This window comes from Miniopterus schreibersii, assembly GCF_964146895.1.
Source record: "Miniopterus schreibersii genome assembly, chromosome: 11".
NCBI classification, from domain to species: domain Eukaryota; kingdom Metazoa; phylum Chordata; class Mammalia; order Chiroptera; family Miniopteridae; genus Miniopterus; species Miniopterus schreibersii.
Window position 1 is genome coordinate 9,528,969 of NC_138111.1, and position 15,976 is coordinate 9,544,944.

Consider the following 15,976-nt stretch of genomic DNA (forward strand, 5'->3'; position numbering starts at 1 on the left):
CTTCAGGCCTCTTTTGGAACCGGGCCCTCCTCCAACTGCCCCACTCCACAGGCTTGCCCCGCCCCCGCCACTCCCCACTGAAACACCTGGCATGCTTCCCTCATAGCACCTTGCTCGTTCAGCCAGCAAATATTTAAGTGCACACGATGTCCCAGGCACTTTTCAGGCACTGGGAATCCAGGTGCTGAACTAAGCACACAGAAATCCCTGGCTTACATTTCAGTCAGGAAACTTCACCCAATCTGGAATTCCTTTACAGAGCTCTGTGTGGCCAAGGGCTATGTCTGTTGTGTTTCTGTGTCCTGAGGAGGGGCGTGGCTTGGCATGCCGTAAGAGCTCAGTGAGTAGTTAAAATAATGTATGTGCAAAAAGCAACAGGGCAGCAAAGGAACCAAGCCCACAAAGACAAGAGTTGAATCCAGCCTTCAATGCCTCCGAGGGAGATGCCTCTCCCTCCCTGGGGGTCTCAGGTAAGCAAGAGGCTTCTGCCACCCCCCAGCCCTTATGGAAGACAGAGTGGATGTACAAATGGCAGCTTCAGTTAACTGCTGAATAGAGGGATGACCGCAGGCCTTCGCAATCAGGGAAGGCTCCTTGAAGAGGTGAAACCTGAACAAGGCCACCTCAGGCCCCCAAATCTAGGGAGAGGGAGGAAAACAAAATTGTGTTTTAGGACTCTGGTGTCCTTTTTTCTAGCAGGAAAAAAGAAAAAACACCTTGCTTCGAAAACCCCTTTACTTTTCATTAGCATCTGGATCAATAGATGTTTTTAGGAGTAAAGCTTCTCGCCTGCAATACTAACTGCCAGAGAGAGAGGCTAGGATTATTAAATCTGGGTTGGAGAGCCCAGTGGCTTGCCGCTTCTCACCTGTGCTGGGAGCCTCAGGCTAAAGAACATGCCAAGGATCCTCACTGGCAACACAGCTTGAGGTCAAAGCCCCCTCCTCCCAGAGACACAGACAATGGACAGGCGGGGGCCTGGGAAGGGGTGGGAGATGGCTAGAGGGGGGGGCAGGGGGAAATAGGGGACATCTGCGATACTCTCAACAATAATTAAAACAATAAGCCCCCTCCTGATAGCCCACCTAGACAACCCCACCAGTTCCCTGGGCCTAGACCACCTCCCAGGTGCTCCACAGGCACCCCTCCCCACCCCAAGACTGGAAGCTCCCAGAGAGCAAGGCCTGGTTCCCAGGAACAGGTTGGAGACAGTCAGGCCACCCCAGCCCCCACCTTCACTCTTCCTCCCAAGCCCCGAGGGGACTTGGCTGGCCACTGAGCGCTTCAGGCACCAATGAGGCCCTGGCCCGAAAGCAGGTAGCATTCCAGGGTGGGGCTCCAGAAACAACCCCACACCCTCCAGTCTCCATCCACTCCCATCCAAGGCCCACCGGTAGGAAGCGTCCTGCACCCCCAGCCCAGCAAAGCCACCTACAGACCTTGGCGATGAGAACCCTGGCCTCTCTGCTGACCCAGGTCTGAGCACCAGGCGCCGGGGAGCTGGGTCCAGTTTTTGAGAATTGGAGGGCCTCCACAGAGCAGATCCTCTGGCCCGGTCCAGGATCTTGCCGAGGTTGTCACTGAGGAGTCCGAGACCACAGAGGCTCATCCCCAAGGATGATGTACATCCAGGTACCACTCCAGGAGAGATCAGGGAACCTCTCAACCCAGGTGGGCATCTAAGAGGTGTGCCCAGGCAGGTTTCCCCTTTCTGCAAAGCACATGTTGAATCTGTCTTCCAAGTTGAAATTCCACAAATGACTTAAAAAAACAACCACCAGCGGTGACAACACCTAGAGATTTCCGGGTCCTCCAGAGAACAAGTGGAAAATTACAGTCTTCCATATAGGTAACCATATGGCACAACCTCCAGGTCCAAGAAGTCTAGAAAGACCCTGGAAACAGTCACTTCCAGCCCCAGGAAATGGTCCTTCCCAGGGCACCTGGGCAGGGAGCTCTGGGTCTGGTGGAGCCTCGGCCAGGAGAGGTCCCCTTCAGGCTCCTCCCTAAAGTGCTGGCTCCACCCAGGGGCATATCCTTCCGGGAGTCCCGCCGCTGGATCTATGCACTGGCCCTAGGCAAGGCTGGTTTTGCCTCATTCTGGTCTCGGATCAAGTGTCCTCTCCTAGGACAGGCCGTTCCTGAACGCTCTAGCTAAAGGAACAACTGCCCCCTCCCCTCCCAAGTTATCACCTGGCTTCATTTTCCTCATAGCACTGATGTGAAATCACCTTGTTTGTCCCCCTCTCTCCCATCGTGAGAATTTCAGGTCCGCAGGAACAAGGGCCTGTTCACCCTGGTAAGCCAGGCACACTGTATGCCAATGCTTGGTACAAGGTAGGCACCGACAGATGTGTTGAATGAATAAATGTATCTTTCTGGGAAGGGCCAGCTAAAGCTGTGTAGGTGGGAGTGGGGGTAACCAAAAGACTGGGCTGGATGCCAAAGCCACCTCCCTGGTGCGACTCCCTGAGCATTCTAGACTTCCCTCCTGTGGCACCACGCCCCACATGCTCTCCCGGAAGGGACACCGCTGCCCCCACCACCCAGGCCGGGCAGCCCGCCCACCTGCAGCCACAGGCCCTTCTCTTCCCAGGCCTGCTGGGTACATTCCGAGGCCAGCTGCCACAAGCTGCAAACACTTTCTTCTCTGACCACAGGGAGGTACAGCCTGGACTGCGCAAGCCCCACCCGGGCTCATCAGGCTCAGAGATGCAGCCTGGAGCCCGCCCTCCCCCCTCCCAACTTCCATTCAAATATTTAAAAAATGCAGACAAAGACAGAGGTGCAGACTAGGCCAGCGATTTGCCTATTACCGGCCTGGTGGGCTGGGGGAAGCTGGGATACCAACTCTCCGCCCTAACTCAAGAGTGGACAGCAGTCACCCAGCTGGGAAGAACTGGGTTCCCAGGCAGCAGTCCAGGGTTCAAGTTTCTCCTGGGTCAGGTCCCATGGACTGAGCCTGAGGGGAGAGGGGGAGGGTTAAGCACGGGGAGGGGAGGGACGGAGGACACAAGCAGGTGAGCTGGGAGAGCTGCCCAGGCTTGTGAACGCCACAAATGCCGCCCCACCACTGGCCTGCTCCTTCATCCTGAGGTCATGGTCACCTGGACCTCAGTGAAATGCAAATCCCTAGGAAAGGGCACACACAGTCAAACCAACATTTTGCCTGGGGTCACCCTCTTTTCCATTCCACTCGAGAAGCCACAGCAATGCCTTGGACCTCTACCACAGGCAGGGAAACAATCATACCTCCTTCCATTACAGCCACCACCCAGTGGGGCCAATCCAACTGGGGTCCTGCACTCAGACGCCTCCACTGAGGGGACTGCTGCACAACTTCCGGATGCAATAGGATTACGGAATCCAATCCCTCCATGTAAATATGGATGAAGAGAGGCCATGGGAGACACAGCCTGCCTGGGGTCCTTCCTGCCTACTCCATGGCTTCTGTATCCAGAGGCATCTCAAGCCCCAGTTCAGTTCCCTGCTCCAGTCCCTCAGCAAACAACTAAGCCCCTACTAAGTGCCAGACCAGCAGGCACCTACATCGTACAGGACTCTGGCTGGGGCACCTGCAGGGCTGGTGAACAGGTCTGACTGTGGTCCAAAGCAACCCCCAACCTGGGAGGTCTAACAGTCCATCCCCTGCCTTGTCCTGTTCTGGGCACAGGTGATTCCAACCACAGGTGATCCAACATGCCCACAGTCCTTCCTGCCCCCTCCCGGGGGTTCTAAGCCAGCAGGGCACTTAAGAGTGGTTCCCTTCCTTCTAAGGCAGAGTTTCCCCTCATAGTTTTCATCTGGGCCTTCCTAATGTACTAATAAAACTTCAAAATGTGAGAGGTGAGGCTGTAGTCACAAGGAGAAGCCCTAGGGCAGGAGAAGGTCCTTTGGCTCCCAAAGTAGCCAAGGAAACAACGCAGAAGGAGGGAGCAGAGCACATCTCTGAGCACCTCCTCCAGGGCCCAGGCCCTGGGAGGCCTCCCACTTGAGCTCAATTATGGCAACAAAGAGGCAAGGCAGGTACTGTGGCCACTTTATGGATGAAGACGACAAGTCCAGAGAAGCCCAGTCACTTGCACAGTTGACGCAGCTTCATCTGAAAATAGATGTGCCTCACCCCAGACAACCATTTGCACCTATTATTCGTCCCCTTTTGTCTCCCTCTCCAATTCTAATACCCCTCCTTCTGGAAGCCTTCCCAGATTTCCCCCAGCAAGAAACTGGTTGAACCACACAGTTCTAGTATCTTGTTATAACAAAATAGGCTCCTATGACAGGGTCTCTGCATGACAGCTGTCACAGGAGGTGGTCACAAGCTAAAATGAAATAAGCCTGGATCTGAGGGTCAAAAGATGTACATACCACCCGGCCGGGCGTGGCTCAACGGTTGAGAGTCGACCTGGGATCCAGGCGATCGGGGTTCGATTCCCGGTCAGGGCACATGCCTGGGTTGCAGGTTTGATCAATGACTCTCTCATCATTGATGTTTCTGTCTCTCTCTCTCCCTCTCCTTTCCTCTCTCTGAAATCAATAAAGATATATTAAAAACAAAAACAAAAGATGTACATACCAACTTAGACTCCTACACTTACTGGCTGTTTGACCATGAACAAGTTGCTTCCTAAGTACCCTTCTCAGCCTCAGCTCAGAGGACTGCATACCTCCTGCAAGCTCCTTCCGGAGTGACGATGAATAATACGTAGAAGTGCAGAGTGATTACATAGTGACTATCCTTGGCCATGTGTAGCTGCAGGAATTCAGAGGCTGCCCCAACCCAGTCACCTCCAGTGACCCAGGCCTCCCTGACCTTTAGGCCCCACCCACCACCACACACTCTTCACCATTACACCCATTCCATCCAGCCACAGGGCCTCCTTTTCTATTTTCCCTATGCATTCCCCGTCCTTTCTCAGGCGACACCTCCTGCTCCTATTTCTAATTCTCATTCACCTTCCAAGACCCAGCTCAGCCATCCCCACCTAAGGGGAGCCTTTCTCATGGTCCCCAAGCACAGGAATGTGCAAGCTCTCTCCCTCCTCCTGAATTCCTGGCCGACCTCCCCCTCCCCTGGGTGCTGCTGGGGGTCTATTTATCTCCGTTTTTTCTTCAGGTCCCTGGACTCTCATCATTCAATGGACATACACACCCTGCAGGCCAACCTTCTCCCCAAAGCTCAGAGCCCAGATGTCTCGTCATTTCAGGTCTGAGGGTGTCTCACCAACTGGGTGAGGCTCTGTGGAACCCTCCTCCCTCAGAAAGCCTCGCATTTCCTGGGGTGCAAGAGAGCCAGCCCCAAGACTGTCAAGGAACACCTTCAGGCAGTGTTTGTGCATCCCCTTGGGGAGAGATATGCTCATGTCTTGGGAGGGAGGATCTTTCCTGTGACTGTAGCTCTCCTGTTTAGAGGCTGTGCAGAGGACAGAAGCCCTCTCTGGGGGGCCTGAGAACTGCCTGAGCTGGAGGAGGAAGAGGAGTCCGAGGGGCAGAAGCAGACACAGGACCAGACAGGGACACCCTGCAGAGAACAGTCAGCCCAGAGCCTGGCTATTCATGGACAAGGGCTTCTGAAGAGACAGCGGCTGTACTCAGCTGAGGGTAAGGAACAAATTTGGTATTACACTGACAGCCAACTCTGGGTAACATTTTCAAGGCACCCCAGCTGTTAATTTATGTGAGCACATCTAAGTTTGTGTTGTTTTATCATCACCAACAAACAACAAATGTGTCCTGGCACCTGCCATGTGCCAGGACCAGTGCTAGGTATTTTACATACATTATCTTGATTAATCCTCCCAAGAGCCAGCCATAAGCTGTGGGTATCCACAGCTACATTTTACTAAAATAAAGCCAAAACACAGAAAGGTTGGAAAAGCTACCCAAAGTCACACAGCTAGATACTGATGGGAGCTGGCATTCAGGCCCCTCAATCTGGCCCCAGCCTGTCTTTCTGGTCCGAGTTGCCAGTTCCCACCATTCCAGAGACCCTGTTCTCTGTCCTTGCCTACCCCTCATGTGTTCCCCATTCACCCTGTTTTTTGACGCATGGGGGTTCATATATATTGTCAGCTTGCAGCCTCCCAACTCCCTCCCTCTTCACCTGCTCAGATATCCCCCCAGCTCACATCCCCTCCTCCCTCCCATTAGGCCAGCCAGGTTCCAGCCCCTCTGGCCACCTCCTCCCCCAACACCAGCCAGTGCCTATCACCCCTATCTGCCAGGCCCCCGACCAGTGTCCTGTGGTAATGACTTCAGCTGGCAGAGAATCCTGGAACCTTTCACCCCATAGTGATGTTGACACATGTTCGTTAAAAAAAATGTAATGTTTCCATCAAAGCATTCAGGGGGAGTAAATTCCCACCCATGTGACGGCTCCTCGGAAAAATACAGAGTAAATTTACTCAAACAAGCAGTAAGACACGGTCAGCATTTCTCTTTTTTGGTTGTCACAAGGCCAAATGCTGGACAACACCCAGCAGGGTATTACAGGGAATGAATGCTATCAAGGGGCAAGGGGGAGCGGATGGCTCCAGTTGATGGACCTGTGATTGCCGGCCCCCACTGTACAGTATGCTGGGGTCAGGCCCCTTCATCCCTAAGCTCTGTCTCCAGACTCCAGTTCTACTCACTGTGATAGCACCAGAGCCCAGCTGCTGTGTCTCTGACTAGGTCACCTGCTGCCCAGTACCCAAGTCCTATCCCCACCCCACCAGAGTGGGGCTCTGCCCTCACAGCCATCACCACACCATGTCCATACCAGGCCCAATGCTTGAGTTTACACATGGCTCCTAAACGGTCAAGGAATTCAAACTTCCCTGAAACTGTGTTGTGCCCCCTTACTCACCCCCCAAACCCCTGGGACCAGCGACCACATTGTGGGGCGGGAAATTCTGCCCCACCTCCAGGATCCAGCACTGCCAAAATATGAGGTCAATGCCAGGCACTGGAACCTGGGTGCCTTGCCTAGAGGTCAGCGGGGGTGCAGTGGGCTAGGTCGCCACTCATCCCAGCCCCACCACTGGACAATGGAGGTGACTATGAGGCTGGAGTAGCCTGGCCTCGGGGAAGGCCCAGCCGTCTGCAGCAGGGAAGATGGAGGAGAGGCGGGAGGCCCACTGCCCACACTGCTCCCTGTAGTCAGGTGGCACTTGCAACAAAACAGCACTTCCAACCCTCCCAAAACCTCCCAGAACCCGGCTCTCAGGTTCCCTGCTTGAAGAGAGCAGAGGGAAGCATGTGAATTGATTTCCTCCGAGTGTTCTCCGAGTCTGCTGCAGGTACCTCGCACAGTGCTGCCATGTCTGATACTACTCGCCCTCTTCCAGTGTCATGTGTCACAGGGAGGCATCCCTGTCCCATTTTACGGAGGGGAAAACTGGCCACCAATGTTAAACATTCAGTCCAAGGCCACAAAGCTAGAAGGGGAGGGACACCAGGATACAAGAGGGTGAACAAGACACACGGTTTCTGACCTCAAGAAGCTGGCAGTCCAGTGGGGGAGGGACGGATACAGACTTCAATGCCAAATAAAAACACACTTATCAGGCCGTGGGCACAGAGGACGCTGTACAAAGTATCCAGCACAAGGCCTGGCCCAACAGGGGGCCTATAACAACGCAGGGACACTTCCGGTTTGGGTGCAGGGAACTGCGGAAGGTTTCAGGGAGAGGAGGGAGAGGAAGATGTCCCAGCACATCCTCCTCTTGCGGAGACTTGGGTCCCCTGCCAAGCTCTGAGCTTGGCACACTGTGCAGGGGAATGAGTGCAGGCAGATGGGTTCACCCAGGGCTGGCCCCTGGCATCCTATGTCACATTTATATGACAGCCCCACTCAGGAGGTGTGTCAAGTTCTCGTGCCTCATCGTATACACATGGGAGACAGAAGTGCAGAACATCAAGTGCTCTGCCCAAGTCACGCGGTTAGTAAGGTCCCAGCTGTGTCTGACTCCAAGGCCTGCCTCTGCTGCAAGAACTTAACTCCTCTAGGCCTTAGTCTCTCCACGTGCAGAAACTCCACTGTCAGAAGCACCTCCACCGCAGACTAGTATTGGACATTAAATACCCCCATACCTATAGCCCACTGGGGAAACGAGCAGAGGATGGTCCTGTCCCCAAGCCAAGCCTGCCAAGGAATGGCCGCTGACATACGAGTTCTAATTGGTGAGCCTGGCGGCACAGAGCCCAACAATACCCCCAGTGGGTGATGGGGTTGCAGGGGAAACAGCTGAGCACAGCAAATATAGCATTGACCCAATTCAGTTCCGTTCTGTCTTCGAGAAAATAATTGAGTTTAAATGAATAGGTTTCCCATGTCCCCTCCGGCCTCGAGGAGGGTGGAAAGGGAGACGGGGAGATAGGAACAGTTCCCCGGGCTCCCTGTTGGTTATTTCTGAGTCATTAGGCCTGTGAAAGGTTTCCTTCTTTCCTTGGTGGCCAGTAGGGGTCGGACAGGCCTGAGAGGCAATGAAGTGAAAGCCACACAAGGTGGATGGTGAGGATGGAGGTTTAAGTCCTGACCTCACGAACAGCTTTGTGGAGTGGTCCAGTCAGTCCCCTTGGGACCCAGGCTGGTCATGTATAAAACAGGAACACTACCCCCTCGCCCCCCACCACCACATACTCCTCCCAGGATGGCTGCAAAGAGCTAATGCAGGCTGAGAACCCTTGAAGGTGCAGTAAAGGAGGCTGGGGTGAACTGCAGAAGTCAATTTTCTGCCCTACAGGAAGAGGCCCAATGTTGCCACATCTTTTTTTTTCCAAGAAAAGCCAAAAATCCAGATTTTTCAGGTGCATGTTTTAGGGGTGTTTAAGTATTGGTAAGCAATTTAAAACACACACACACACCAAAAAACACCTTTCCACCAAAGGTGTCAGACCAAATGAAACCTGCCTGTGGGCTACATGTGGCCATGAGCCACCCATGTGCAACCTCCGATTTAATGACAATGCATGTAAAGCAATTTATGACATGCTGGTGTCCTCCCAGCTTTTTATTGCCTTATAATTTCCTTTGGCCGGGAGGCCAAAACCAGCCCTGCTTGAGTGGGAAAGGCAGAGCAACCCTCCCCTTCAAGGTGGGACTCCCTTTAGGGAGGGCAAGGAGGGGCTTCACCCTTCACTGTGGGAAGGTGGGTGATGATGCTGGGACTGATTTTACTCTAGAAATGAGTGGCCTCTGACTCATCTCCTGCACTGCCCTCAACTCTCTGTTAGGGTCTGAGCTTCTTCCTCTTCAGCAAAAGGGGGTTTCTGAGAGACCAAATAGAAAGTAGAAAGCTTTAAGATGCAAAATGAGCACATGTCATGTGTCCCAGAGAAGTAATGCCACAGAGAGGAAAGAGTGTAAGGGTCAGCAAGGCCTCCGGTCATTTCCCCAACTGCCAGCTCTTGGCCATGTGAGCCCCAGGCAGTTACTGCACCTCTCTGACCCTCAGTCTTATCCTCTGTACACAGGAGACAGGGATCTTTGGGACATGGAGCTGTTGTGAGGATTCAGTGAGATGACAACTACCAAGTGCCTGGTAGGATGCCTGGCACATAGTAAGAGATCAAAAAATGACAGGCACTATTATTGCTGTGATTGTTATCTTCAGTGTGGAGCAAGCGGGGAATCCTGACTGGATGACTACAAGAATGTGGCACAACCAGGCAAGCTTGTTAACAGACTAGGCCACCTATAATTAGCACCATCATTACGCATGCAAATGGTGTGGCTTAGATGCCTCAGAAGGGTGTTCTTTGAAGTGTGTTTAAATAACCCCTCTCCCCCGGCTGCCCGCCCTCCCCAAATCTTGTTTACACTATTAATTTCATTAGCAAACACTTTCTTCATAAAGACACAATTCCAAAGGAAGACATATTCAAGTGGAGGGGGTTTTGAACCATGTGAGACCCTGCCCGCCCCACCTGGAATTGTTTGTGGGGGCCCATCCTAGGGCCCCTCGGGCAGCTGCAGGCCTGGGGCTGCCAGTTACTGCCTCGTTCCCAGGAGGTCAGGCTGGAGGCCTCGCTAACTGGCTGCTCTCAGCTATGCGCAGCTGCAGCTGCAAAGAGGACAGGAGGGGTTGGAGTGAGTTCTTGGCAGGGAGCAGGCGCTGTATTTGGGAAGAAGAGGCTCTGAGCAGCATTGATGTGACTGCTGAGTTCCTTAGGAGGCAGGGCATATCCTGTCGGGCATACCATACACCCACTGACATCGGAGAAAACCAGGCTCCAAAGTCACAAACAGTAAGCTGGACAACTGGGATTCAAACCTGGGTCCACCTACTCCACCCAGGGTCTGCTCTTTGGGCTCTGCCCTAACAGCACAGGCCTCTCTACCTGGAGAGGACCGAGAGTGTTCACAATCCAAAACTGACCCCAGAGCCTTTAAATGGGAAGGGATCACCGGAGACAGACCCAAGTTTTGGCTGAAGACACTGAGGTCCTATAATCTGCCCAGCACTCCACAGGCAGAAAAGAGGAGAGCTCAGAATCCAGGGACTCTGGCCCCAGGCTGGCTGCTTCTGCATTCAGACCTTTAAACACAAGACAATTCAACAATCTTCCATCCCCTTAACAGCTGCCTCAGTATGTTAACCATCTCTGCAAGTCCTGGGGCCAACACAGACCCAAGCAGATAAAAGATGCTGAGGAAATGTTTGCCGAACTGTTTTCCTACCCCAAAAAACAACGCTGAACAAGGGGAACAATGAAGGCAAGCAAAGGAAGATGGGCAATGGGGGGACAAGGGAGAGAGCAGCCCATCCTCTGTGGGGGAACTGGCCAGTCGCAGCTTGGGAAGGACCCCTTTCAAAGCATTTCCCTGCTGGATACCTGCTCAAGAGGCAGGCAGCAGATTCTGTTTGGGAGGAAATGAAAATAGAAGTCTTAGAAAGGTTAGCCCCTCACCAGCCCCCTGCAGGCTTAGACCACCACCTGAGCAAAATGAAATGTTTGCTTTTCTCACTCCTTCCTGGGCCCAGAAACTGAGGCTGGGAGAAATGGATGACTTGCCTGGGGGTTCAGAAAGTGGACTAGGACCCTAACTCCTTTGCTCTTTCAACCAGGCTCTCCTATCGCTCCTCCCCACCTCCCATCCCTAGTCTTCTAGCTTTCCAGGGGTGGGGACAGGAGTTCCTGGCAGTATAAGGGAGAGGCAGGGAGAGGAGGCCCTTCCCCTTGAGGGCCAGCCCTCAATTGCCAGCTGCCCCCCTCCTCCTCCCAGACACCCTCTGGCACCCACCCTCACACACAGCCAGGGAGGTGCTCCTAACATCACTGATCTGACCAGTTCACATCTCCTCTTAAAACCCTGCCAGGTCCCAGTGACCTCAAGGATCTAGTCCAAACCCTGCCTGCCTTTCCACCATCTTCCTCCCTATCCCCTGCCACTCCCCAGGCCCAACATACAACCACACGTGGCCAGCGACACAGGACTGCCAAGCCTGCCAGCAAGCCCTTCTCCTCCTCCAGAGGGATACCTTCCCCTAGCCTTCATCTTCCTTCCCGCTGTGGCCAGACCACCAACTCCATGGAGCCTCCCTTCTTTCTCTGTCCCCCAAAGCCCCTCTAACCAGTCTGGTGACCCATCTGCCTCCTCGAGCAGCCAGCAGGAGCCCTTGAGGACAGAACCTGGGTGTGCCTGCCCCCTACCCACAATACAGTGTGTGCAATGGCTGGCTGGAGTTTGCTGCACTGAGCTCCCCAGGGACAATGAGGCCAGATCTAAGGGTGATAATTGGAAGGGGAGGCTCTTGAAGGAGATCTGACCATAAATCTCTGACCCAGGTCAGGTTAGGGCCAGCCAACTGGCTCTCCAGGGGAACATGGATGGTGCCAGGACCGATCTTTCCATGGAGGCCTGACAATGGCTGTGTCGAGAATCACAGGAGATGAAGTCATCACTCCCAGAAATAAACTGATTAAGACTACGTGACAACAAGGCAAACAGCAAGGCTGGACACACACACTCCCTCCTGCCCTCTCTCTCTCTCACCATGTGTTTCTCCGCCCTGACAACCCGGGCGAGGCCTGAGCTCCTGGGGGACACGGATGATGCCAGATAACAGGGCCACCAGCACAAGGAGCCTGAACTCTGGTGACGCAGTTGGTCTCTAGGAGCAATGGGGCCCCAGAAGGACACTGGCCAGAGATTCCCCTACAAAGGCTCCCTGTCCTGACCCTCACTGATGTCGACTTTCCCCTGACCCTCTCAGACCCCACTAGTTTCTTTTCTCACTCCCTCCTTGGCCCCACCCCTCATCTCTTCCCAGGGTACAATCCCACCCATGTTTCAGCCCCCTCACATTCTTGCCCTCTCCTGGAGAGAAGGCTGGCTCTGTCCTGTCCCAACTATGTGACCATGAGCTACTCAACCCATCTCTCTTGGCTTTCCGTCCCCACCTGAAAAATGCACACAGCAGTGTACCTACCTCATGGGTAAGGTTAAATGAAATACGTTGATTTGTTCATTCACCACCCTTGTGCCCGGCTGTGTTTTAGAGGCTGGAGACACATTAGGGAACAGGACATCAATTTCCTGCTCCTTTGGGGCTTAGTCTACTTGGGAGATGTATACAAGCAGATGTATGCTAATACCCGGCGAGCACAGATGCTGGAAGAAACACAGAGTATAGCCCAGGCTGCGGGGAGGAGAAGGCTGTGTCTGACGGTGTGGCTGGATGAAGTGAGGAAACACGTCACAGACGTGCGGGCAAACAGTGACCCGGGAAGAGGAAACAACGAGGGCAAAGATCCCGGTCTGAGAGCCTGAGGGGTGGGGGACAGGGATGAGTGGGGGCAGTAAAATCAGCAATGCAGGCAAAGCTATAGGTGGAGACAGTCTAGGGTTCAGCTACAGGGCCCAGATGTGAGGTGACATGGCTTGGACTGTGGAAGTCCACGAAACACACAGCACAGTGCCTGGCAAAAGGTGAATGCTCAGCATTCTTCTTGTCCCTGTCCTCGTCACCATCAACATCCTCATCACCATCAACAACCTTATCAGCTGGTCCCAAAGCTGAAAATCAGGCAGACATTCCTCAGCCCAGTTTACAGATGACCAAGTTCCTTGCTCGAGGTGTCCGGAGCAGTGACGGGCAGGCCCAGCACTCTGCCCAGGCTGGGCTCTCCGGTCTACGCAGACTGATCTCCACGTGCCCTCCCTTCCCCACGAAGGGCCCAGTCCTCAGCCAGCTCTGTGTCTCAATCCACACAGGGCCTCCACTGGGGAAGACATTAGACTCGGAGTACAACAACAGCACCAGTGTTTGTGTCTCACAGATTTGAGGTCTTTCTGTCCAGTTTCTCACTTGCAGATAGGGAGGTACTTAAAGCCCCATCGGAAAATGGACTAGGGCTGAGAAAAGCTCCTTCGAATCCTAGTTAATTCCACCTCCCCCAAGAGCTTCCCTGAGCCCAGCTAACACTCTTGCCTAGGCTTGGCTGCCCCCTGCCACCCCTCAGGGCCAGGCTCCAGGGCCTCTGCATGGCAGCCCGTTGGCCCCAGAGGGAGCTGGCCCAGTGCGAGCCCCAGGTAGAGACAGTCTCACTAAGGCTGTGTCCCTCTGCCACGGCAGGCTGAGAGCTCCTCCAGGGCAGGCAGGGACCACAGCTGATTCCTGTCCTTGTCCCCAGGGCTGGATACAGGTGAGCAAAAACAAAAATAACTGAATCCCAAGGGTCCCTTGGGGAGTCCTGTGTGCATGAGAAACTCTGAGACAGCCATCCAGCTTGTTTCCTTTCCTCTCACACCCACCGCCTGAGTTTGGGGGAAGCTGCTAGGAAAAGGCCATGCCCTCTTCCCACCCTACCATGGAACTCCCTGGTGAGCACCCCCACCCTCAGAGCTGTAGGGTTGGGAGGAGGGGTCTGCACGACATGCCCCTTCCCCACCCAAGAGTTCTAGGCAAGAACAGCCAGTCTTCCCTTCCCCTCTTAGATGCCAAGGAGGTTAAGATTAAGCTAGACCACATGTTCTCAAGCACATACACATAGGTAATTTTTTAAATAAGCCACAGAAAGTCTGCAGAAAAAGTCCCCAACCAACAGTCAATGGTGAAGGAGTAGGAGAAATTTCACTTTTTGCTTTACACTCCCTGTGTGGCTAGAACTGGTACTCTATGCTTGTATGTTTAATTACCTTTGTGTTTAAAAGACTTTAAAGTAAAGTTGAATGAGAAAGCAGTTGGCAGGCGTTGGCACCTGTTCCTCCGTGATCCTGTGAGCTCTGGAAGGCCAAGTGCCTGCCTCACATTTTGTTTCTTCTGCCTGTTCAGCACCAAGGCCAGCCAGCTCCCCCTGTACACTCAGAGAGGAGAGAGCAAGTGTGGGAGGAGGCAGGGATGGGAAACCAGCCAGGAGCCCCTGCTCAGACCAAGGCATTTGGGGATTACAGTCACCTCACCTCCTCCCTCACTATCCGACCCCCATTTGCTGCCTCGATCTCCTTTGCACAGACCCCACTGCTGTCCATGTGTCTGTCCACTCCATCAGTCCCTGGCTGCCCTGGGCTTCAGTCACCTGCGTGTCTCTGGCCCAAGGCCCTGGACAAGCAGGTGCTCAATGGAAGTTTGCTAGACACATTGCTGGGACAATCTGAAGGACCAACTATGCCAGGTGATCATTTATAAAGAAACTCAAATCTGGATTATGGAGGGAGTGGCAGGTAGGGTGGAGAAACAAAGAAAAGCAATGCCTGCAGGCTCTAGCAGGAAGACACCCAGACAGGCTTTGGCCAGAGCAGTTTAAACCCTCGGAAGAATGCAAAACCTCTTCCGGGCATGGGGGTGAGTGAGCCCCGTTCTGAGGGTTGAGAACTTCCAGTACCCAAAGAGGTGCTCAGCCAGCAGGAGAGTAAATGCAAAGGGCGGGGGCGCGGGGGGGGGGCTCACATGGACACACAGAGAGATGGACAGCCCCTCAAAGCTGTGTAGTTATTTACACTTTGCTAAAGATCAAGATCCCATGTGTCCCAGGCATTTCTCCTAAATAACTTATGACCTTTCTTTCCTGAGCTCTTCCCTGACCAAAGCTTTCCCCTCACTGTGACAATGCTGGACCACAGCCCCTGGCTAGGAGAAGGGAACACAGCTGTAGCAGGCATTTCACACCAACTAGGCTCTTCCCTCAGCAAGGCCAGCATGGCTTCCACAAGGGGCATGGCCCCATCTGTCCTGCTGCTCTAGTCCTGAATGTCCTAAAAACATTCATGCAGATTCCCACAGCCACAGCTTTGCCCAGGTGGCTCCTTGCTCACCTGGTTCTATCAACCTATGATGAAGGTCTCTAACTAAAGAGTATGGGCTGTATTTGGTCAACATGCATGTTTTGTTTAGCCCACACAGTGTCTGACATTTTTGAGTTTTGAATCAATTGCCAACATTTAAAAATGTGAAATTTCAAAATGTCACCAACAAAACTTGATGTCTGCCATCTCTTACAAATCCAAAGGCCCAGTGCCATGGCTTAGTGGCTGTTGTCCCCCTTGGCAGGACTTGCACTCTCCAGGTGGCCACAGTGTCTGCTACATCTGTGACTGCCTCTGCCAATGGTTCCTATGTGACAGCTGGCAGAACATGGGGCAGGACCCACAACACATTTCCCAGGGGCACAGTCAGCACCTCCCGCATAGTAAGGACAACAGAGACCCAGTGCCCCACCGTGCCCAGGATCTCCTGACCACTACTCACTTCCCTGCAAGACCCTAAGCAGGGACAGGACAATGCTCTTCAGCCCTGAGCCCCCCTCCCACAGCGGGACACACCTGCAGCAGGACACTGGGGTAAGCCTTTAGGGCTCTATCCAGACTGTCACGTCAATGTCTGACCTTTGCTTCAGTGGTTGTGTCTTCCGGAGGCCAGTCAAAGCAAGAGCAGGGACTGTGCCATCTCCCCGCTTATGATAAAAATTGGCAGGATTCCGGGCCAGCCCATGGACACTGATCCCCAGGACTTTTGTTAAACTGAAGAGGAGAAATTCAGCAGCAAGAACT

The 15,976-nt window shown here is 53.7% G+C and overlaps 2 protein-coding genes across 10 annotated transcripts in view; both read right to left on the reverse strand.

Annotated features, from left to right (window-relative positions):
• The window catches only part of ZFP37 (ZFP37 zinc finger protein), a 308,781-nt gene that overhangs the window by 125,030 nt on the left and 167,775 nt on the right, over positions 1-15,976 (reverse strand). The gene's annotated exons all lie outside the window — the stretch shown is intronic.
• The window catches only part of DAB2IP (DAB2 interacting protein), a 179,898-nt gene that overhangs the window by 46,235 nt on the left and 117,687 nt on the right, over positions 1-15,976 (reverse strand). The window contains exon 1 of one of the 9 annotated variants that reach the window (XM_081150600.1): positions 1,440-2,013. The exons of the other annotated variants lie outside the window; for them this stretch is intronic. Coding sequence (XP_081006726.1) covers positions 1,440-1,609 — 170 coding nt within the window. The 5' untranslated portion in view covers positions 1,610-2,013. Of the gene's footprint in view, positions 1-1,439; positions 2,014-15,976 lie in introns of those variants that run through there. 9 annotated transcript variants of the gene reach the window in all.